Raw genomic sequence first — 23,001 nt, 5'->3', positions numbered from 1 at the left:
TGCGAACGGACTAAAATGAAAAACAGGACTCCTATTCATAGACGGATGGAGCATTTTTACAAATACTCCTTGCTAAGTTAAGGAAGGAGGGAACATGCACACTTGAAGAACACAACACAACACAACAGAGAGTTGTATGTTGGCTTCAAAAAGAATGAATCAATCCCAAAAAGGAATCTACTGATTCCCTCCCAATTGGTTGGAATGTGGTGGAATGACTTTACTTCATAGGCGAGGCCTTTGAGTACAATACCAGAATGGCTGAGCTGCACTAGAGGTGCCTACGGTCTACAATCGGCGGTTACGGTTCGGAACCGCCGGTTCCGATTTTGGAAATTGCCGAACTGGAATCGAACCGCGAGGGTGTTTCGATGTTGCATTTCTAGTTCCAAAGCCGCGCGGTTTCAATTTCGGTTTCGAACTGGTGGTTTTTATGATTTTTCATGGTTTCGAACCGCTGATTTTAACAATTTTTTGCCGTTCCGGCTCGGTTTTTCAGCAGTTCTTCGTGGTTCCGGTTTGGAACACGGAACTGGCGGCTCCGGAACGGCTTCGGTTCGAAAAATTTCAAACATGGACCGAGCCATGGTTCTAAAATCGACGGTTTCGGTTCGATAAATTCACAGGGTTCCGGTTCGAAACCGTAATCGCCGATTACGGTTTCGCGGTTAACCGCTGGAACCGTAAACCTTGAGCACCTCTAAGCGCATAGTTAACGCAGCGGGTCGGGCCGCTGTTGGGTCCCGGACCGCGTCACGACGCGTTGGAGGAGAGCAATTTCCGGCCTGGGCCGGTCCCGGGGACACAGTTGCGGCCCCGAGCCGCGCCCGGGCCTGTCCCGAACGTGCGTTAATCGTACTCGTGCCACACGCCCAACATCCCGACCCGGCGTTGGAGGGGGTTCGGGCCGGTCCTGGGCGCCAATTTCTGAATTTTTACGCATTTTGGAAGAGGAAGAAGAGGGAGGGGAGATGAAGAAGAGAAAGAAGAGAGAGGGAGAGGGGCGACGTGTTTGATTTTCAGATATTTAGATTTAAAAAAAAAATTGCACTTTTTTTAATGTTCTAATTTTTTTTAAATTTTTTTAGTTTAAAATTTATTATTTTTGTATTAAAAATGAATTTCTCGTGTTATAATTGCTCAACATTTTCAATTTTTACAAGTGATATAGGCTGGAGTTGTGAATAGTGTAATTTAATAGTTGTGGTATGTGATATGGCCCGTAGGATTAGAGGAGTTATGGCTTGTAACTCAAATTTGAGAAAATGATGACGTGGAGGAGACTTGAAATCTGAAATTGGGACGGAGTTAAGGATGCTCTAAGCTGCACTAGAGAAAATAATACTCCTACTCCATGCATGCTCCACTTGGCCCGAGGGCCACCGAGATTCATATATATTGCAATGAATTGTAGTACTATAATACTTTCTAATTAATGAGTTATTTGGTGGAGTATTGTATGATTAATTTTTTGTCAATCCATTGCATAAATTTTTATAGACAAACGCAATTAAAACACATTCAAATATTAAATTTATGCTCTTGTATTTTAAACCAAGATCTTGGTTTGATAATATGAAGTTTGCGGTAAAATTTAGCATATCAAAAGTATGACTTTATATGTGTATAGATTACTAAACATTGCTTAATATGAGAAAATATATTAAAAGAAACTGTGACAAAATGGAGTTTCACTAATAGACTCGATTTTTTCTACCATAACAATGATCGAAAATTTGTGTATGTTCTTTATAAGGAAATCATTTTGTATTTTAACATCACATGAATTAAAGACATTGTACTTGTTACCAGACAAAAAAAACACAATAATTGTTATTTTTGGTTGTTGAGGCAACTAGATTGGTTTTTTGGTTTCAAATAATACATCAACTATCATTTGTATTTTATTTTTTATTTTATTACTTAGATAAGCAAGGAAAGTAGCGTGAGCTGGAGGGTGCTTGTATTTCATTATTGAATTCAATACAACAATTAAGTTACAGCTTACAACAGTACTGATGTGATCTAGAATCTAGATGGTGCGGTCCTGAATCTAACTTCTATTCATAGTAATTATGCTATGGTAAAAATGAAATTAAAAAGTACTGCCTCCGTCTACAAATAATATTTGTAGATCTATTGTTGTTTGGCACGAGTTTTAATATAGAATTGGTAAAGTAAGAGAGATAAGGAAAAAAAATAGGTAAAGTAAGAGAAATTGGGAGAAAAAGTGAGTAAAGTATGAGAGAGGGAAGAAAAAGTGGGAAAAGCATGAGAGATAAACTTTCTATTTTTAGAAAGTGATCTATTTTTTGTGGACGTTCCAAAATGACAAAAGTGATCTATTTTTTTTGGACGGAGGGAGTATTTCGTAAGGCTTGACAAATGGTCAACTTCATTGTTAATAAATGCTACCTGCGCGAAAACAACCCCAATAGGAAAATAGCATAAATCCGCTTCCAAAAGGATTCAATTTAAAACAATCTGTTAAGTATAAATTCAAACAAACACTAAAATGGATTCAATTTTATTATATTATAATAACGCTGGTGAGGTGTGCTCTAATTTTATATTACTATTATATACTCCATTATATTGGACAACTCGCAATGCATTGTGGATGAACTTTAAAATATTTTATATTACTATTATATACTCCATTATATTGGACAACTCGCAATGCATTGTGGATGAACTTTAAAATATTTTATATTACTATTATATACTCCATTATATTGGACAAATCGCAATGCATTGTGGATGAACTTTAAATTTTTAATTACTTTAAACATATAAACATTTTTATTTGTTAGATTAGAGAGACTGGAGGTCCAATTTGGGTTATACAAATGTGTACAGAGTATTTACCACGTTTATATGGAGTATTGTTTAGTGATGGCATTCGTTATACAAAAATTTACGATTAAATCTTTTTTATACCTGAATATACTGGTTTGGATTTCATTTAACAAAAATAATTAAGTACTTCCGAGGGTGAAAAACAGTGAAACAAGTAGAATCAAATTTTATAATTTTATACCTGAATATACTGGTTTGGATTTCATTTAACAAAAATAATTAAGTACTTCCGAGGGTGAAAAACAGTGAAACAAGTAGAATCAAATTTAAAATTATAGAATCAAATTTCTTACTTACTTTTCTTATTTGATAGAAAATCAACCTCACAATTTCTAGAATCATATTACTTCATGGTCAGTTTTTACTTGAGAAGGATTTCATATTCAAGTAACAAAGGAAAGGAACAAATAATGCTAATTTGTTTTTATTGAATGAGATATATAGGATTCTGTAGAATTTATGATATTCTTGGATTTTATAGAGGTTGTGCGACTAAGTTGTTATTATCTGTTGAATATACAAGGTTGCAATAGTGTTACTATTTGATTAAAATTTGTTTATTGGCAGAAAAATCTGGAATAGTAACAAGAATGAGTATGTTGCTTTTAGTATATATGGTTGCATATCTTGTGGATAGAGATGTTCTTTTTCTTCAATTGTTTATGTCAGAATATTGAGTGCCTACTAGATTTAAGATGGGTAATTATACAAATAAGAATGATTTGTTTCTGATGACTGCTGCTATTTGCAATATTTCAACGATGTCTCCTTGCATAGATCTTGGCCTATTTGGATTCATAATACGCTCTTCAATCAATTCTTGATATAAAGAATCCATTATTTTCAAGCCTTTTAGCCATTTCAAAAAGTCTATCAAGCCATCTAAAGGGGCATGGCGGTTTGGAGAGGCGGCCGTCGAAGTGGTGCAGATTGGATTTTGTTGGCATGTTTAGATTTCAGTGATAAGGGGAGACAAGAATAGAAAAAGAAGCATCATCATTTTTAACAATTATCTAAGTTTCTTGTGTGTCTTAATTGTGAGATATATATGAACCGTGACCTGTGTACATTTTAATTTTTTGTCCACTTCAATTTTGTTGCTTTTACCTTTCTTAATAATTAAGGATTTTGTGTTGCTTAGGGTGTATAATTAGTTTTTACACATTTAATTTAAATGTTTTAGAATTATTTATTAATTTAAGATTAGTGTCTGTAAATCTTCCTAAGCTTAAATTTTGGTGATAGTATTAATTGTGGTTTATTATATTATGGTATATTCATTATAAATTTTGGCAATACAATTATATTTGATTTTAATCAATAACTCCATTTTTTTAGGCAGAAGACATGTCATAACCAAGATCTAGTATACTCCGTTAGCTAATTGAAAAACGTGGAAGTGTCCAAAATTTCTGAATGTCCTTTGATAGCTAGTGGGCCCCCCTTCCTCCTGATTTTTATTTTTGGAATTGCATGCAATTCAACTATTCATTAATTTGAGTGGTTAATAAATTTTTACATGTGCAAGTTTGTTGTAAAAGCGCGTCAATATTAAAATAAAACACTCAACAAACAATTCAACGCAAATCATACAAAATATATTTTGGCGGTAGTCTAAACAACATATCTAATCTAACATTCTATTTTGAATTTTGAATTCTTGGATATTGGGATTATGATTAAGTAGTAGACTTATATAAAATGTACTGTTTTGATAAATTTTGATTCGTCTATTCCATGTATACAATCGATTCAAGGTTTATAGTTATACATATTACAAGTAATAGTTTGTTGATAATTAAAGCTGCATAGGAATGATATGCTACATACCTTATGTGGGCTCCTTATGTGAGCTCCTTATGTGAGCACCACTCTCGTTTGACACACTTTTAGCGCTGTTCGTTTCGATTTATCTATTTAGTTTAATTCTAATATATTAAAAAATGTTACTGCAATTTTTAATTTCACAAAATTCATAAAAATCAAAGCTCGATTTGCTCGTTTTCTCTATAATTTCAAATAAATGAATAAAATAATAAATCAAGCTTTGATTTTTATGAATTTTGTGAAATTAAAAATTGCAATAACATTTTTTAATGTATTAGAATTAAACTAAATAGATAAATTGAAACGAACAACGCTAAAAGTGTGTCAAACGAGAGTGGTGCTCACATAAGGAGCCCATATAAGGTATGTAGCATACCATTCCTCTAAATCTGCATTCTACATGTATGGGGAGTGTTATATTGTTAACTCATAACTTAATTGCTAACTACAACTAAATAATAGCCATTAGATATTCAAATTAAGGGCTTAGATCATCAATCCATAAATATCAATACGATCAAGGAAAAACGTCAATAAGGCCATAGGATTAATTCCAAAAAATATCAATAGGGGTATTAATGTCAATTAACTACATGTTTAGTTATAACTAACTTTTAAAAAAATCCCAAAACTTTAAATTCATATAACATATATCAAATTAAAGATAATTTCATAAGGATTCCAACGATATCCTACATGCATATGTTCCGACGTCAAAATTTGAAAAAAAATTCGAAATTTTTTTAATTTTTTCGTACAAGCAGAAATGTCAACATACTATATAAAATATGTCAATATAATACATGTAGAATGTCAATATAAGCAATGGGTTAACATTCTTAAAGCATTGTGTTGACATTCTCAAAGCATTGTGTTGATATTTTCGAAACACTATATTGACATTTTCATCCAAAATCCTAATTTGGAGTTTTTTTTTTCTTTTTTTATTTTATTAATAAAAACGAAAATTACACGTGGCAAATTGTAGACCACACGTTTTCTAAAATCATATGGCCTTAAATTAGTTGTAGTTAGCAATTAAATGATAAGTTAGCAATTGATCACCCCCCCTACATGTATATTGCAAATATATAGATAACATATTGGATGTGTATGTGCAGTCGACGATCTTATCAAGTAGTTGTATCATATAAACTATATGCATGATGTAGAATCAATTTGATTGCTATGTAGTTTTTTTTTTACAATCATACATTTTTTCCAACATATTACTGTCGCAATTCTTGGATTCTGATATCATTGGTGACCGATTCAATATGTACTAGTCTTATATAAAACATACTACTACTCCCTATTTAGATAAATACTAATGATTATCTGCATTATTCTTATATATTGCATATATAGCTAATATATTGGATGTGTATGTGCAGTCGACTATCTTATTAAGTAGTTATATCACTAAATGCATGATGTAGAATCAATTTGATTGTTAGTTTTTTGGCGATAGTGCATTCTTTTCAACTCATTCTATCGTGAATTCTTGGATTATGATATATTGGTGATAGATTTAATAAGTAGTAGCCTTATATAAAACGTACATTTTAGATAAATTTTGATTATTTGTATTATACCAATGTAGTCGCATATATAGCTAATATATCGGATACGTATGTGCAGTCGGCGATCTCATCAAGTAGTTATATCAGTATATGATAGTACTTATATAGTATATTGCATATATAGCTAATATATCAGATGTGTATGTGCAGTCGACAATCTTATCAAATAGTTGTATCACACTATATAGTTTTTTGCCGATTGTGCGTTTTTTTTTCAAAACATTACGATCTCAATTCTCAAGCTACCCAAATCATGATGTTTCTTCTCTTATTTTTGCTTCTCCAAATAATTATCATCTTCTACTCCCAAGCACAAATATATGCTAATATACAAGATGTGTACGTGCAGTTGGCGATCTTATCAAGTAGTTGTATCACTATATGTATACTTAGTGATTAAGGGAGACAAGAATAGAAAAAGAAGCGTCACCATTTTTTAGGTTGTTTTATCAAGCGGTATTTAATTTATTGATATTCATATTTTAAATTTAATTGATAAATTACAATAGCAAGTTGCTTGTGTGCCTTAATTGTGAGAGATATGACCTATGTACATTTTAATTTTTTGTCCACTTAAATTCTGTTGAGATGTGCTTTTAGTTTTACCTTTCTTATTGATAATTAAGGCTTTTGTGTTGCTTAGGGTGTATAATTAGTTTTTACGTAATTAATTTAAATGTCTTAGAGACTTTTTGTTAATTATTTATTAATTGACTAAACTCTAATTTTGGTCACTAATTAAGGCTTTTGGGTCTCTAAACTCTAATTATTTATTGATAATTAAGGCTTTTGTCTTAGACTTTATACGTAAAAATAACAACAAAAACTTAAAGAGTGAAAGAATAAACTGATGCCACGCATATAAATGAGCTTTCATAAACTCGACACTACCAGAATGTAAAATATGGCAAGCAATAACCCACCTTTGATGAGATGGGATTAATTTCTCCACGTCTCGACTTAAGTAGACATGTCAGGAACTACACCACCACGCAAAAACGAACAATCACCCAAACATCTAGAGCCTTAATACCAAAGAGACAAAATCATAAATGAATGCAAGTTTGTGACTACGACAGCAAAAACAATGATTAAGGCACAAACCACAGATCAAACAACATTCTACTGGGAATGTGGATTGCGATTTGGTTATGTAAGACTCCAAAAAATAGAAAACACAATCTCCCTATCAACAGAATAATTGTAACTGAAACAACTGGACAAATAAGGCAACCAGCCCACCATACTTAAAGGAAAAACTATTTCCTCTTTATTACCAGCATAATAATATACGAAATCCTTCATTTAGTCGTTTGTGCGATTAATAGAAATGTCACGTAAACACAATCCTGATAGAGGCAGTGAGACAATAACAAGCACTGCTACCTTGTTCAAACTAGAGAGTTACATAAATGGTGACCATGAAAGATTATAAGAGTACAAATTGTTTACCTGAATAGCAAGGCATGCTCTGATAATTTAATATGGCTCAGCAAGACATGCTCGATAAATTAGTTCAGTACTTCAGTTCTTGCCCTGAATAGCAAACTGGTCAATGACATGCGCAACACATTATAGGGCAAAACGAAACTAGTCCATTAAACACGTAGCAAGTTTCATTACAGATAGTCACATAAAATATTGGGTGGTTGTCAATATCAGGGGCTGGATGTGCTGTTACTGGATACAGATAGATACATGGGCACATGATGGGCATAATACACAAATTGTGATGAAATCATGAAAATATATTCACTTGATCCTATAAAACATATCTGGCAATCTGCAAACAGATACGCATATTTCAGTCATGCATCCATAAATAATGGAAGAGATTAAAGTCTCATTACTGAGCTTCATTACAGGATGAGACAAGGCACCACCTGAGGACCTTTTGAGCTCTTGCAGTCGAACAAAAAAAAACTTGGATACTCAATATTAAACTGGCAAAGAGGAAATACATGTGATTTAACAAGCAAGCAGTGCACATACACATTAAACATGGACAACAGATGGATCAGTCAAACCAATCACGACACCAGATGCTAATGATGACATACAGATGGAATAAAATTTCATCTAAGTTTTCAGTACACCTGGATATTCAGGCGAGCGACTTGAGGCAGCTTTTTATAGAACCTATCGAAAATCTAGAAGACTTTTAGAGGCGATAGCCCACCATCATAGAAGCTGGGAGAGAACAGTTTCAAACTTCAGTATATTTGAGAAATGTGAAAAGTGAATCCAAAAGGATCAAATATTTAAGGAAAGAATGACTTTGTGAAAGAAATGATCAAATCTTTTCATGGTATTCACATAAATTTTACAAAAAAATAATTCTTGGAACAACAATTAATAAACTAAAAATGTAATGTCTAATTGTTATTCATGTTACAGACTAAAGTACAGTGGCACAAATAAATGAAGAATTACAAGTGTCTTGAACTTCAATCCAGAAGGATGGACAGTATTGCATGAAACTGTTGAATCGTCTCACATCCACCCCCAGTCGCTCAAATTGCATCCTTTTTGGAGAAATTCTGTGACCATCAAGCTTGAGAGGTTTGCTCTCATCCATAACTTACCTTGTTAGTAAGGCTTGTTTTGCTTATTATCTCTCTTAAGTTGAACTTTCAATTTCTTACCACCTAACTGAAAGCCATTCATCATGTTAATGGCATTCTGTGCCGCAACTGGAGAATCGTAACTAACGAATCCTGGAGAGAAAAGCCGATAAAATGGTAAATACATTATACACGTGTAATTGAATCAGCTCAGTAATAACTCGGGAGTAATCTTACCAAAACATTTGCTAACGCCTGTTGCTTTGTCGACAAAAACTTTGGCACTCAATACCCTACCAAAACGCTGAAAGGCGCTCGCAAGCTCATCATCGCCAAATTCTTGAGGAATGTGGTAAATAAACAAATTAGCTCCAGGTGGACCTGCTTTCAAGGAGAATTGCTCACGCCTTTAGTATTTCACAAATAAACACACAAATTGATAGGCTAACAATTTCAACAACCTTCATTCTGCCCGCCTGAGCTAGTGCTGACACTTGAAGATGCTGCAGATTGACTATTTGCAGTAGATGGTGATAGAGAACCAGATGGACCACCAAGTGGGCGGTTACTAATCATTCCTCCATGATAAGTTAAGGGATACTGAACCCCATGTACAGTGGGATAAGCAGATCCCACATAATTAGGTGATACGGAGAAATTTCTCGGAGGCATTCCCGATGAAAGATCAGGTGTTACTCCACGTATAGCATTTCCTTGGTTTAATGGTGGGATAAGATTGTGGTACGCATGCTGATTCTGCATTGGCGGCAGGCGATAGTGCATGAGGCCATAAGTTCCAGGAGTCTACAAAAGCGAGCAGAATCTAATATAAATGTGCCTTCAGCATCAGCTAGCAATACTAATTTCAGTATGTAAACCTTAAGGCATACTGTTTATAATATCCAAATTCTTTTTCGGTTGTAAACTTAACAAACCTGATAACCATATCCATTGTATGGAGACATATAACCCATTGGTAAAGCACCATACAAATGTTGCCTGGAGTCTGAATTTGACACATTAGATGCCAATGATAGAGCTTTCTGAGCCCTCCTTGCCTGTCTTTCCTTTTCTGTATCAGCCCACTTAACCACCAATGGAACAGTTGAACCCTATACAGACACTAACACCATTAATACCAAACAACTCAGTTGATCTAAGTCATAAGGATTACTTGAAATTAACACATTTTGCAAAATAACATATAGATATTTGGAGTTCACAAAGGCATAACTGCAAATATTTGTAGTTCATGAAGGTATATACAAACTTTCCTTTTTCCATTAGATATATTTGATGTAAATATCTGCAATGGTTTTTGAAAATAACCTATGCACTGGTCTCTCCAAACTTACAAATAAATCATCTTCATGAAGGTTTTCTTTGGAAGTATAAATGACATTGTCTCAAGTGTAAGTTTAGATTTCCAGTGAGTATAGACAAACACATGTGACAGGAGCTGAGGAGCTGAAAGCAAGAAGAACATGCATACAACTAAGATCTTGCAGTACTCAAATGTCTATCAAGAAAAAGGCCTGTTGAAATAGATGTGCAACCTTAAAGATAAGAGAAGAAACACATAGAGCAGTTTAATGGATAACTTTCACGCACTAAGCAAGCACGTTAGTGCAGAGAGTAACGGCCAAATTGGCCCACACCTCAATCTTATGCTTTCCATTGAGGGCTTCAATAGCTGCGAGCGCTTGCTCTTTTGTCTCAAACTTTAGAAAAGCACAACCTAGAGCAACAAGAATGTTTGACAGAATTTAATCAGATCCAAGAAATCCTATGTACAAGTATAAAGTTATGCAAAAACAGGATAAAAACAAGCAGAAGGCAAATAAAACAAAAGGCCTTACCTTTGCTGGTTTGCTGATAACCTCTAAGAAGTTGCAAGTCTTTTATGGTCCCATAATTTGAAAATAGTGCAGAGACTTCAGCATCAGAAACATTTTTCGGAAGCATGCCGATAAAGAGTTTGTGCTCTGACATTTTGCCAAAAAACAAAGTGAAGTCAATTATGCAAATGCAAATAGAAAAACCAAGATAAGGAGAAAAAGAGAAGACACATAGGACTAACTAAAGGAAGATAGCTATTGGATAATTGGCAAGACACGTCATAAGAAAAACATATAATACGATATTGAAATTTATATTACACCTAGCCTTTCCAACTCTCCATCAGCGTACTTCACTTGCAATGGACTAGATGCCTGAAATGGACACAGACAACATGTGGCTTTTATATAAGAAATCGAACAAAAAATATCACATGGCAACAAATATGAAGTAAAGGTCTTGCATGAAAGAAATGGTTGATTTACACAAGGTTACTAGGTTAGACATGCCTATCCAGTTTTACACAAGGTTAGGCATGCCTATCCAGTACCTATTCTAATTTTTAATAATTGGGATATAAAGTTATAGTTGACTGCAAAATTTTTTTTACTTGAATATAAATCTACTATAAAGGGAGCAAGCTTAGGAAGTTATTATATACTACTAAATTCGAATAACTTACAAAATAAAATCAACTTCCAAAAGAGACCTTAACGGTTATCAATAATCATATTGAGCTTTTCTTTTAAAATGCAATGCCACCCACTGCCTGTATAATATTAGCCAATAACGCAAGAGATGATGGTTAATTTAATGGATTTATTTTCCTTTTCAGCTTCGGCAATGCATGAGGGATAAAGCTGTACAACCATTTGAGCCAATTTACGACCTACATTTACTATTCAATATTCCTGCCAAATAATCTCTTCAATATCATGTCGTATCTGCCTGCTTCCATTAGTGACTAGTGAGCGTACAATTTTTGGTTGAACATTAACATCTAAACAGAAGAACAGGGAGACAACATCTTTTTCACTAATTTACCAAGACATGCAAGCTCACTAAAACTATATGTATAAAGTGAACAAGGTGGAGCCGCACAAAAAGTCTCATATGGCTTATATCAGAGGTCAGAGATAGGAAAAGAAAAGGGGAGACAACAAAATTAAGGCTATGGCATACAAAGGCTGCATTGTATGCGTCTTTTTGCTTCTGAGTTGAAGTCAAGAGAAATTAGATTAGAGCAAATTAACATTAATGACTACATGTGAAACTCAAAATAGAACCCCAAGCTTCTTGACGAACTGGGTAAAGTAACCTATTGCGTGCACAAACTCACATAAGAATTTCTGTGACAAGTCCTGAAATTTCTACCGATTCTCTTCACTAACATCATCACAAGCACAAACAGTCCAATTGAGAGAATGTATATTCACAAATAGGAGTTAATTTTAACAGTGACTACACGTCGTATAACTTTAATTAAATCTAGCAGTGTAACTAATGTATGCATAATCAGAAAATTAAATTGTAATCCCTTCATTATGCCAAGAGCCATTTCTCATTCCATTATTCCTTGATCAGAATTAATGATATAAGCATGATCAATTTTGTGATTGAACAATTTTATGCTCCTTTCAACTCTGGGTGCAAAGTAAAAACAACTCATGCCGCAGAAGGTGTTCCTAAAAGCAGATTTCCTTCTGCCTAATCACTTCCCCACTGTGAAATCGAGTACCGGAATAAAACATTATGCAATTTAGAGACAAACAAGGTGGGCAGTAGACAATAACACTAACCCCAGGCAGCGTCTTCTTATTATGGCACTCGCTAATCGCCTTGTCCGCTTCCTCTCTCGACGGACATATCACAAAACAACATCCTGCCACAAATTAGGGGATTCAACACCACGAATCACCCAAAAATCAAAAAACAAACAAAACGGAAAAATACCTAAATCACACATTGCGATCCATCACACAACAATTCGTACAAAATCATGCAATGAGAAGTCAACAGAAAACAAATATACCCCGAGAAGCGCGCGTAGCCTTGTCCTTGATAATGTTGACTTCGTCCACCAAGGCGAACTCCTGGAACATTGCGAGCAGCTGCGATTCCGTCATGTGCTTCGGCACTTGACCTACGAACAACTTCACGCTCTCCTCCTCCGCCATTATTACACCGCGCCGGGAAGACTTTCTCTCTCTCTCTCTCAATTGACTCCCTCTCTCTCCTCAACAGCACGAAAAACTTCTCCTCGACGAAACTACTCAATGATGATCCAAGTGCATACTTTTTTTTCTTTTTTTTTTTTTCTTGTTGCTCTGCACCGAGTCTTCGCTCGTGAAAAAATTAAAAAAAAAAAAAACAAATAAAAAATGTAGGGAATTGTCTAGATTGCAAAGTTGGGATCTTCTCCGTGGATTTTACTTATTATTAATTGAATGGAGCGATATTGCCCTCGGTGTTGAGTGTTAATTACGGGGTAATGCCACTCGCTTCGGTTTCTAGCGGTTGAAGAGGGTGGCCTGTAAATTGAAATGGAGATCTAGCATAATGACATAAATGCCCCTCGACGTTTGTTTGCTGGCCCACTCAGAAGATTAGGATTTGGATTTTGTTAGGTGAGTTGGAATTTTGAAAATCCTACCGCCAGATTGGCTTCATTTATACACATCTTCTTTTGAAATTGACACTAATAAATTTCGACTAATTATACTTTAATTTAATTCATAGTCGTTCTATGGTTAATATACGTAAATATTAATATTAAGGGTATTACACATAATTTTCTTTATCCCTATCTATATTTCATCTGTCATTTTCATCTGTCCCCATTAACAGTCCATTTTTACTCTTTACCGTAGGTAGACTCTACATTCTACTAACTCATTTAACTCACATTTTATTATAAAATTAATATATAAAAATGAGACTCATATTCCATTAATTTTTTCAACTCACTTTCTTTATCTTTCTTAAAATTCGTGCCGAAACTAAAGTTGACAATTATTAGGGGATAGAAATAGAAGGAGTATTAAATGTAAAACATTTGATTTTCAGTAATAAATTTTATATAATGTTGCTTTGTAAATTAAATAGAAAGAAAGAAGAAATCGTGTCATTTATGGGACAAGTCAAAGTGTGCTTGTTACCATCTATCTATGTCCTCTTTTTGGCATCTTCTTCTATTCTATTTGAAAGATGTCAATTGTCAAGCCATCTAAGTAAAATCATTTTAGGAATGAAAGTTAGTTTGAGACTCATGGACGAGAAAAAATTCACTAGTCAAGGAACACCAAAATGGCAATTCTATTTGGTACGTCACACTAATAAATTTTTGACAAATGGAAACATGTATAACCCCAATTCCAATTAGATATATTAGATTATGGAAACACTCTAAATATAAATATACACCATTTATTATACGGAAAGTTTGTGCATATAATAAATACACTATACATATAGGTCCATCATTTCATTTTTTTAATAATATAAAATTGTTTTTTCGCTAAGTCATCTTACTCGTAAATTAATATAGTACAAAATTAATCACATCACTCATTTTAAGAGTTTTAGGAGATTACTTTTTTTCTTCTTTATAACTATAAAAAATGTAGACAAATAAAAAGGGCAACTATAACTTCAAATTTGTTGACATTAAATACTACTCTATATAAATTAAATTAATAATACAAATGATTATGTAGTGTATAAATTAAATTAAATACGTAATTTATAGCTAGACATTAACTGTATGAATATTATACATTTTGTTAAATTATAAAAAAATTAATAATAATAAGATAATCTAAAAAACTAATCTTATTAATATGATCTAGAAATTAATTTTATTATATTATATTTAATATAGCATGAAAAAATTTCATAAATAAAATAAGACAAATGATTATAGCATGATAAAGCAATTAAATTTAAAATTTTATAAACTAAAGCTACTATTAAAAAAAAGTGATCGTTAGTATTATTTAGTGTTTATATATAGAATATGCATAAACTTTCTATATAATAAATGGTGTACATTTATATTTAGATTGTTTCAAAATTTATATATCTAGTTGGAATTTGGGGTTATATACATTTTCATTTGTCAAAAGTTTATGGGTGTAACATAAGTACCAAATAGGATTGCCACCTTGGTATTCCTTGACTAGGGAATTTTTTCTCCTCATGGACATACGTAATACAGTAGATGTTATCCTTCTACTGTTTAACGATAAATTTCCTTTTTAAAAAAGTGATAAGAAATTATTTATAAATTGGATCTAATATGGGGAGAAGTTATTGAATATGCATTTAAATCATAGTAGTAATAAGTTTTAAATATACTTTCTTTAGCGATCTCTAATTTCTACTATATTCTTACTCTGGAGTCTGAACTTGAATGTTTTGAGAATAATAATCATTGAATTCAATGCGTCTTCCGAATTGTATGTACTTTATTTCTTATTTTACTTTTTCATATCCTTCAATGTTAAATTGATTTTGAAATAGTAAATATTACTCCGTATATTGGAGAATATAAATGGAGTCAAATGATCCTAGGTTGATGGATGAGTTAAAAAGGTTACAGTTAAGTGAAAGAAGTGACGCGTGAGTCTATTTCTATGTTCAAACTATATCTTGAACATCATCATTTTAGCGTCGCGATCAAATGAAATTCAGCCAATTAGGATGAAATGAATAATAAGGTTCAACACTATTTTTGTGAGTTGCTTAAAAGTTAAAAAAATGAGAATGCAGTCATTTCAATAGGGAGACATTTGGAATATGACATTGTGTCAAAATCAATTAATCATGTCCTATATATAAAAACACCACAACTTTAGGCGCCAACACTTTGACTAAATATCTGCTGCTTGTTTGATTATGTAAAATATAACAACAACTTTAGATGTTAAAAATTATCTTGGTCAAATTTTAGCATCGTATATAGTAAACCTTTAGCCGAGATATTTTTAAATTGAACAATAATAATACGGAGTATTAAGTATGACTTGTGGATCTAGATAATCTCTTAATGATACTCGCAAGATAAAAAAAATAAAATCAAACAGCCCAATTATTTAGTAAGTTTTAAATCCGAGACCTCTGAATTAAATAAATGTATTATTGGATCGTGATATGTGTTGTTGTATGTTGACCAATAAATTAGGTAAAAATAGGGGAATAGGATAAGCATAAATGAGGACAAAAGTAGCGTGGAAAAGGAGAGAGAGAAAGAGAGAGAGTGGCAGAATAGTAATTAGACAAGAAATAGAGGGCGAATATAAATGTTGCCAACTGTCCCGCCAAGTCTCCGCCAATAAAGAAAATAACAAAAATGCAGCAATTTCCAGGCCATCCGACATTATATTGTCTCTATTCTTACTTGGCAATATTTAACGTTAAATTCCACTTTATCCACTGTCCACTTCCATTTTTTTCACACACAAATCAACAACTTATGCAATTTGTTTTTAAATTACGATACTGATGTTTTTAAGATCTCATATTTTGTTTGCTGATTAATACTACTATCGACTTCTATCAAATAAAAACAGAACCTAAGTGGAAGTACACAATTTAATGTAGAGCCAGTTCAACTTGAATTGTAAAAAATAAAAATGTTGATGTTCAGGTGAGAGGGAGAAACAAACACCATTTGGCATTTTATCATTTTTACCTCGAAAAATAGTCATTTTCACCATCGTTACAATGAATACAACAACACGCCTAAAAATGGTCCCACAATCAGATAATACCCCATATACAGACTGTCCCCCTAACTACAAGTAGCACCAATCAAGGAAAGATTTATCACATTTTATAAAACAATATACCAATTCCAGACACAGGTTGGGGTGACTTATTATACCTCAAAAATGTATATCCATCTTCAGTTATTGAATCATGTGTTAGAGCGCATTGAGGCCTGCAAGTCCGCGCAGCTGCTCGCAGACTATGAAGGTAATGGTTGTTTGCGGGCCCAGTCTTGCAAACATCGCAAAGCCCCTAGTTGATTTCCAATGACGGATGGTTAGTTAGGTAATCAACCAGTTCGAGAGTAATGCTTGTGAAATTAACAACGAGCGGTGCTCACCCTTTGTAAAGACCACGAGGACCTTCTGTTTGCAGAACCTGGAACCGTACACAAAAATGGATATCAGATGAGTATAATGGCTTTAAAAACCCCTTTACTTTTGTGTTGCTGGTCCAGTAGATACAATAATACGATCACATGCAAGCATTAACAATTTTTTTTGACAAGAAATGCAACTTGTTCCAAATCATAAACACAGCTTTCTTATCAGACTTCTCATTATGCATGTTCAAACAAAAGGACGACTATCGAATCATTTGGAATAGGTGCTCAAAGCTGAATGATTAGAGAGTGGCAATTACTTAAAGAACATGGTAACCCTAAATGTACTCAATTTTAGGCCAAATGAGAAGCAAGGAATAGGCCAACAACCTGGTAGGCACAGTGGAGGCCATTTTTATAGCTTCCAGCACTTTGAGATTGTCGTTGCAGCATAAGTCTTGTTTTAACCATATCAATCGGTGCAGTCATGATGGTGCTCACAGTGCCAGCTATAGTACTTGCACTATATTAATTGACAAGTTACAGAATAAGAATTTAGAAACAGAAAATGATTTATACTCATACAACACATGATTGACCTTGTTGCTTTAGAATTGAAGCATATGCGACTACCATAAGTTAAATAAATCACAGCCAAATCACTAGTTTTTTTCTACCTCAATATCAATTGAATTTTTTCTACATTTAGGTATGACTAACCAACAACTAACTATGCAACTTAAGGAATTTCATCAAGCTTTTCAGCTCCAAGCTAATCAACTTATTCATCCTTCTCTGTTGCTTCATTATTCTACACAACTACTTATTTAATTGATGCAAAATTGTGATACCTTGCTAATTTCAGGTGGAAATTTGCAATTTACATGTAAAGAGATTTGATTGCAAATCACGTAAGCAAGAAATGAAGAAACGCAAATAAATTATCCTTATTCGTTACATAAGGGTGGACAACTAAATATGGATAACAGGGCACCATTTTCCTTGAAGGTTCCAGCAGTTTCTTAAGTATTTCAAACTTATAGTCTTCTTTCCATGTGTACTAGTATCAATACGTATGTGTCAATCAGTCCAGGAAGCAAGAATTCTGGAGTAGCAATGACTTGATAGATAGAACGGAATATATTTTCAGCATATCTCACACTTTAATTAAGATCATACGTTATTCAAGACCATCCACTGCCTAACCCAGCTAAGGAAGCTTCCAAGTTCCACAGTAGAGTAAAAGAAGCACAAACTATTAAAATGTACAAAGGGAAGTCAAGTTACGTGAGATGCAGATAAAATCCTTCCTGAAGAGAAGTCCATTTCATCAACATCTGAAAAGCGGGATGACAAAATCAAAACGTGAGAGATTGCCTCTAAGCAAGAGAATAAACTAAAACAATGAAAGATTAGTATTACTGTGACAAAGGGTGGTTCACCTGCTTGGATTCATCATACGTTGCCAGCTGTGATGCAGTCAATGCAGCAGCTCTGGTCATTGCAGGACCAAGCCCCTTCCATAGGGCTGCAATGCCCTCTTCTGAAGCAATTTGTTGCAGTTCCTGGATTGGCCCACGAGTGTGTGTTCCTCTCATCTGCAACCGTACCTAAGAACAAAGAGAGTTAGCTGGACTTTTCTAGAGGGAGTTGGAGATCCGTTACGCCCAATACCTTCAACACTTCCACTGGATTGGTAAGTGCTGTTGCAACAGCGCCAGAGAATGCTCCAGATGCAATCTTCATCAAGACATTGTGGGACTCAAAAGCCAATTCACACACATATTTTGAAGGTTCGTATAAGCCTAAACGGAGACCTCCATAAAGAACTGACCTCATTAAAGCAGGTGTCAATCCCAGATACAAGGCCTTGAGTCCTTCACTTTTGACTACTTGCATAGAAATTTGTCCCTACACCAAACCATGAAACAGAAAAGATTATCCTCAAATCCTTCATCAGCACTGGTATAACTAACTAAGAAGCGTCTTCTATTAAAAAGTCATACCATGCCAGTCAACGGACCTCTTTGGCCGACTAGTTGCATTTGCAGCCTAACCTTGAGAACATCTGTATTTCAACATACACTAAATCACTTATTCCCCAAAAGATAGAAATAAAATTTAAAAAAAAGGGGGGAAAACAACAACTTAGAATTGACGAGCTAATTGACAGCCAATCAAATATCGATTTAGGACCAATCTACAGTTCTACACACAAGAGCTATCAATTGGCTTTGGTAATTCACCAATCTCATCTGCCTTAAATTGAAGTAACTGACATCCATATCAAAATTGCAGTGACTGCTTAAATGCTGTGAGTAAAGAACCAGATTATCAACCTACTCATCAAAAGCACGTAGTTACACTTATCACAAACACTCACCTAAGCTAGGAGACATTAAACCGATTGTAAACCAATTCTCAACAATTCTACTCTTTAATGTGAAAAATAACAGGAGCCAAATATCATCCGCATACATATTAAGAAGAGGAGAAGAAATAGAGAAAGAAATAACCTAAAGGATGAGTAGTTACGGTTGCAGTAGCAACAGACATTCCACTGGTGCCGAAATGATAAAGCACATCGGAAGAGGATACTCCCCATTTTGCTTTCATTGATCCTACATTCATCACATATAATCTACACTTGAGAAATTAACTCAAAACAACCTCAGCGACCAAAGCAAATTAACAAAACCATCATTATATCTTCAAAAAATCAACAGAAACAAGCCGATAAATAATGTGGCCCAACCATTTAACAATAGGAATTGCAACTTCTACAGATGACTTTCAATCAAATTTTCGAAAAATATTAACGCAGATTTACCAGGGGAGGAGGAAGAGTTCGACATTGCCAATTTGGAGGGATTCAATCTTTTTTGCAGACGAAATTATTGAAGTTGCATCGAATTCGAGTCCTTTTTGACGGGCGAAGTTTTATTGTTGGAATTTTTTATATGCATAATATTTCTCACGTTTTCGCAACGTGGTGAAGGAGTATTATTTATTACTCCCCCCGTCCCAGTTTTATAGTTACATTTTGTCATAAAAGTCCGTCTCACATTTATAGTCACATTTAAAATTTTTCATATTTGGTCATAAAATTTTACCCCATTATTCACTAAAATTACACCTAAATGTCATTATCAACACAAAAATAAACCAAAATAAAAATAAAAAACCAAAAAGTCACTTTCAACCAACTCACTTAATTTATTACACACTCCTTCATCTCACTTTATTTATTACACACTCCACCATTTCACTCTTCCATCTCACTTCATTTATTACACACTCCTCCATCTCACTTCATTAATTACACACTCCATCAATTCCTTAAAACTCGTGCCCTAACTAAATGTAACTATAAATGTGGGACGGAGGGAGTACCAAATTTATTCTACTACTAATTTCTTTCGAAATTCATAGTCCCAACCAAAATATTTCGATGGTAAAAAAAATGATGTGACAAGCCAACATTCATGTGACTATGTCTTGGACATGTCGAGTGCACAAAAAATATCAAATGAAGATTATAAAATGAAAAATGTTGAAGCTGTTGCTATACAAAAAACAAATCAAATGAGAACGTATTTTCCACATTCTCAATTATTTTTTCTCACGTTTGATGCTAAATTGTGTTTTATTGTAAATTTATTTAAATTTGAGGCTATAAACTGAAATAAACAAGTCCAAGTCACAAGAAATATCAAATGAAGATTATATAATGAAAAATGTTGAAGCTGTTGCTATACCAAAAACAAATCAAATGAGAAATTCTTTTCAGCTATTCAAAGGTCGTGAGAAATCCAAGATTTTGTGACGAAATGAGAACTTGCAATGATGGAAGACCAAACAAGCTCGTTTTATAAATTGATACAATATATACTTGTTTTGTGTATTACTCTAATTGAATGACAAATAAATGATTATCTAAAATAAGAACATACCGTTGATCTAACTAGGCTGATTTATAATCTAAATTGAACGGCAGTTTGCTACTTTAAAATAACATAGCAAATAATTTAGTTTAGTCTTGAGACTGCAAATGTTGATTTAAACTGAATTTACTCATGGAAATGTATGGGATTAAAGATTATTGTTTTGACAATCTTCCACTGTTGGATACAAAATACATGTAAAAACACGCTAAAAAGTAAAAACTAATCAACATCAAATGAGAATGAATGAGAAACACAAACTCATAAGAAGATTTATTATAGAGTATATGATGACAAAACCATCGAGCCGATGCTGCAGCTCATATGAAGATTTATTATAGTGCCTTGAGTCCCACGAGTTCTCGTAGCTGCTCGCAGAGGATGAAGGTGATTGTTGTTTGGGGGCCAACTCTCGTGAACAATGCAAACGCCCTAGTTCAAATAACAAACTCAAATTGGTTCAACATTTAATTTCACATTGTACTGCTATATATTTATGTAACTCACCCCTTGTAGAAACCTCGTGGACCTTCTTTCATTAGAAGCTGTGAAACCCCACACAAAAAATGATCATCAATAAATAGTAGTACTAGCATAGTACAATGAAGCAATTAATAAACAGAATAGGTAAGAACCTGGTAAGCACAATCAAGTCCATTTTTATAGTTTCCAACAAGTTTGGACTCTCGTTGAAGCATAAGTCTCGTCTTGACCACATCGATGGGTGCCGTTGCAATGGTGCTCGCAGCCCCAGCCACGGTGCTTGCACTGATCATGTGCAAAGGGGCATGTTAACTACTAACAATTGAGGTATTGGCACTAACTATATACAACTGAAAACAGAACACTTCAAGGTTGCAGCGAATTACATGAGATGCAGATAGAATCCATCGTGGAGCGAAGTCCATCTCATCACGAGCTGCGATATATAGGGAGGGGGGAAGAATGTTAGGGAGCATCAAAGCATGAGAATGAAAGTAAATAGGGCAGAAACAGGAGTGAACCCTCTTGGTTTCATCATAAGTAGCAAGCTGTGAGGCGGTGAAGACAGCAGCTCTGGTCATTTCAGGGCCGGCCCCTTTCCAGAAGCCGGTCAAGCCCTCATCTGCAGCCATCTTCCGCAGCTCCTGCAACGGCCCTTTAGTCGTCAATCTCCCCATCTGCATCCGCACCTAACAACAAATAAAAAAAAAGAGTGGTTGGGATTGAGTTGAAAAGGATTTTAGAGATGGATCCATCACAGTCAGTACCTTCAATACTTCGACCGGATTGGTGACTGCTGTTGCAAGAGCGCCAGAGAAGGCTCCAACCACTACCTTGGTCAAGATATTGGGGGATCCAAGAGCCATTTCAGAGAGACGCAGCGTTGGTTCGTATAAGCCTAGACGGAGACCTCCATAAAAAACCGATCTCACTAGCCCAGGCGTCAATCCCATGTACAAGGCTCTTAGTCCTTCAGTTTTTACCACGTTTAAGCCAAGTTGTCTCTACACAACAAGATGGATCATCATCACAAACTGTCCAAGAATTTGTTAGCTAACCAAGAAAAAGAGATGCAAAGTTACACACCATGCCGATCAACGGGCCTCTTTGCCCAACCATTTGCATTTGCAGCCTAACCTTTAGAAGATCTACGCCCCAACATAAACCAAAATCACATACTTCCAATAATCATAGCTGAAAAAAGTTAAGAAAAAAATGTACCTAAAGGATGAGTGATGCTGGAAGCAGCAGCGACAGCAGCTCCACTGGTGCCAAAATGATAAAAGGCATGGGATGGAGAGGCCACCCATGTTGCTTTCTCTGATCATACAGACAAGAACAGTTAAGATCAAAAGCAGAGAAAAAACTAGATGCTTGATCAAGTGAGGTTTAATTACCAGAGGAGGTGTCAGCCACCGGCAATTTGAGAGCGTTTGCCATCGGCAACTCTCTCTCTCCCTCTCACACACAGCTACCACAAGGTGAAGAATGGCAGTGGCAGCAATCTTTATGGAAAACGTTTTCAGTGATTAAATGCATTTAATTATGAAGTCAGTGAGCAAGTATATGTAGGTCCATCCCATAATTATGGAATACTGGTATGAGATGTAAGAGTATATTCATAATACTAATATGCAAATTCAACTTGCATATGCAAAGCAATATTCCAAAAGCGCCCCTCAGATGGTTTGTTTATGTTGTAGTACTAACAAATACTAGTACAAATGAGTAGTGTTTCTTTATTGACATGATTCTTGGGATCAATAATGTTGGGAAAGGAATCTTTGTGAAAATCCAATAATTAAATGAAA

The 23,001-nt window shown here is 34.4% G+C and overlaps 3 protein-coding genes across 9 annotated transcripts; all 3 read right to left on the bottom strand.

Moving 5' to 3' along the window:
- Window positions 1-7,104: 7,104 nt before the first annotated feature.
- On the bottom strand, window positions 7,105-13,024 carry LOC125189031 (RNA-binding protein BRN1). Of its 7 annotated transcripts, XR_007170807.1 has the most exons (12): window positions 12,705-13,024; window positions 12,472-12,554; window positions 10,995-11,046; window positions 10,693-10,818; window positions 10,492-10,571; window positions 9,769-9,945; window positions 9,295-9,637; window positions 9,071-9,214; window positions 8,703-8,986; window positions 8,366-8,459; window positions 8,153-8,212; window positions 7,105-7,805 (listed from the first exon to the last, which is right to left on the bottom strand). XR_007170807.1 is itself a non-coding variant. In XM_048086198.1 (9 exons), exons 1-9 carry the CDS (start codon window positions 12,847-12,849, stop codon window positions 8,859-8,861), a joined length of 1,278 nt encoding a protein of 425 aa, XP_047942155.1. In that variant the 5' UTR covers window positions 12,850-13,024; the 3' UTR covers window positions 8,622-8,858. The 7 variants fall into 7 exon arrangements, 1 of the variants encoding a protein (XP_047942155.1); XR_007170806.1 differs by lacking the exon at window positions 8,153-8,212; XR_007170808.1 differs by lacking the exon at window positions 8,366-8,459.
- A 3,305-nt stretch (window positions 13,025-16,329) lies between these two features.
- LOC125187734 (mitochondrial substrate carrier family protein ucpB-like) lies at window positions 16,330-19,754 on the bottom strand. The gene is made up of 9 exons (XM_048084362.1): window positions 19,594-19,754; window positions 19,280-19,384; window positions 18,770-18,831; window positions 18,438-18,674; window positions 18,206-18,373; window positions 18,051-18,100; window positions 17,154-17,286; window positions 16,782-16,819; window positions 16,330-16,693 (listed from the first exon to the last, which is right to left on the bottom strand). The coding sequence occupies exons 1-9, from the start codon at window positions 19,616-19,618 to the stop codon at window positions 16,597-16,599; spliced, it is 915 nt and encodes a 304-aa protein (XP_047940319.1). The 5' UTR covers window positions 19,619-19,754; the 3' UTR covers window positions 16,330-16,596.
- A 1,063-nt stretch (window positions 19,755-20,817) lies between these two features.
- LOC125188344 (mitochondrial substrate carrier family protein ucpB-like) lies at window positions 20,818-22,998 on the bottom strand. The gene is made up of 9 exons (XM_048085129.1): window positions 22,588-22,998; window positions 22,412-22,510; window positions 22,277-22,338; window positions 21,958-22,194; window positions 21,712-21,879; window positions 21,577-21,626; window positions 21,343-21,475; window positions 21,215-21,252; window positions 20,818-21,139 (listed from the first exon to the last, which is right to left on the bottom strand). The coding sequence occupies exons 1-9, from the start codon at window positions 22,628-22,630 to the stop codon at window positions 21,043-21,045; spliced, it is 927 nt and encodes a 308-aa protein (XP_047941086.1). The 5' UTR covers window positions 22,631-22,998; the 3' UTR covers window positions 20,818-21,042.
- Window positions 22,999-23,001: the final 3 nt, after the last annotated feature.

Source organism: Salvia hispanica, chromosome 5, assembly GCF_023119035.1.
Source record: "Salvia hispanica cultivar TCC Black 2014 chromosome 5, UniMelb_Shisp_WGS_1.0, whole genome shotgun sequence".
Classification (NCBI taxonomy): Eukaryota; Viridiplantae; Streptophyta; class Magnoliopsida; order Lamiales; family Lamiaceae; genus Salvia; species Salvia hispanica.
Note: the sequence above shows the minus strand (reverse complement) of the source record. Positions and strands in the feature narration are given on the sequence as shown.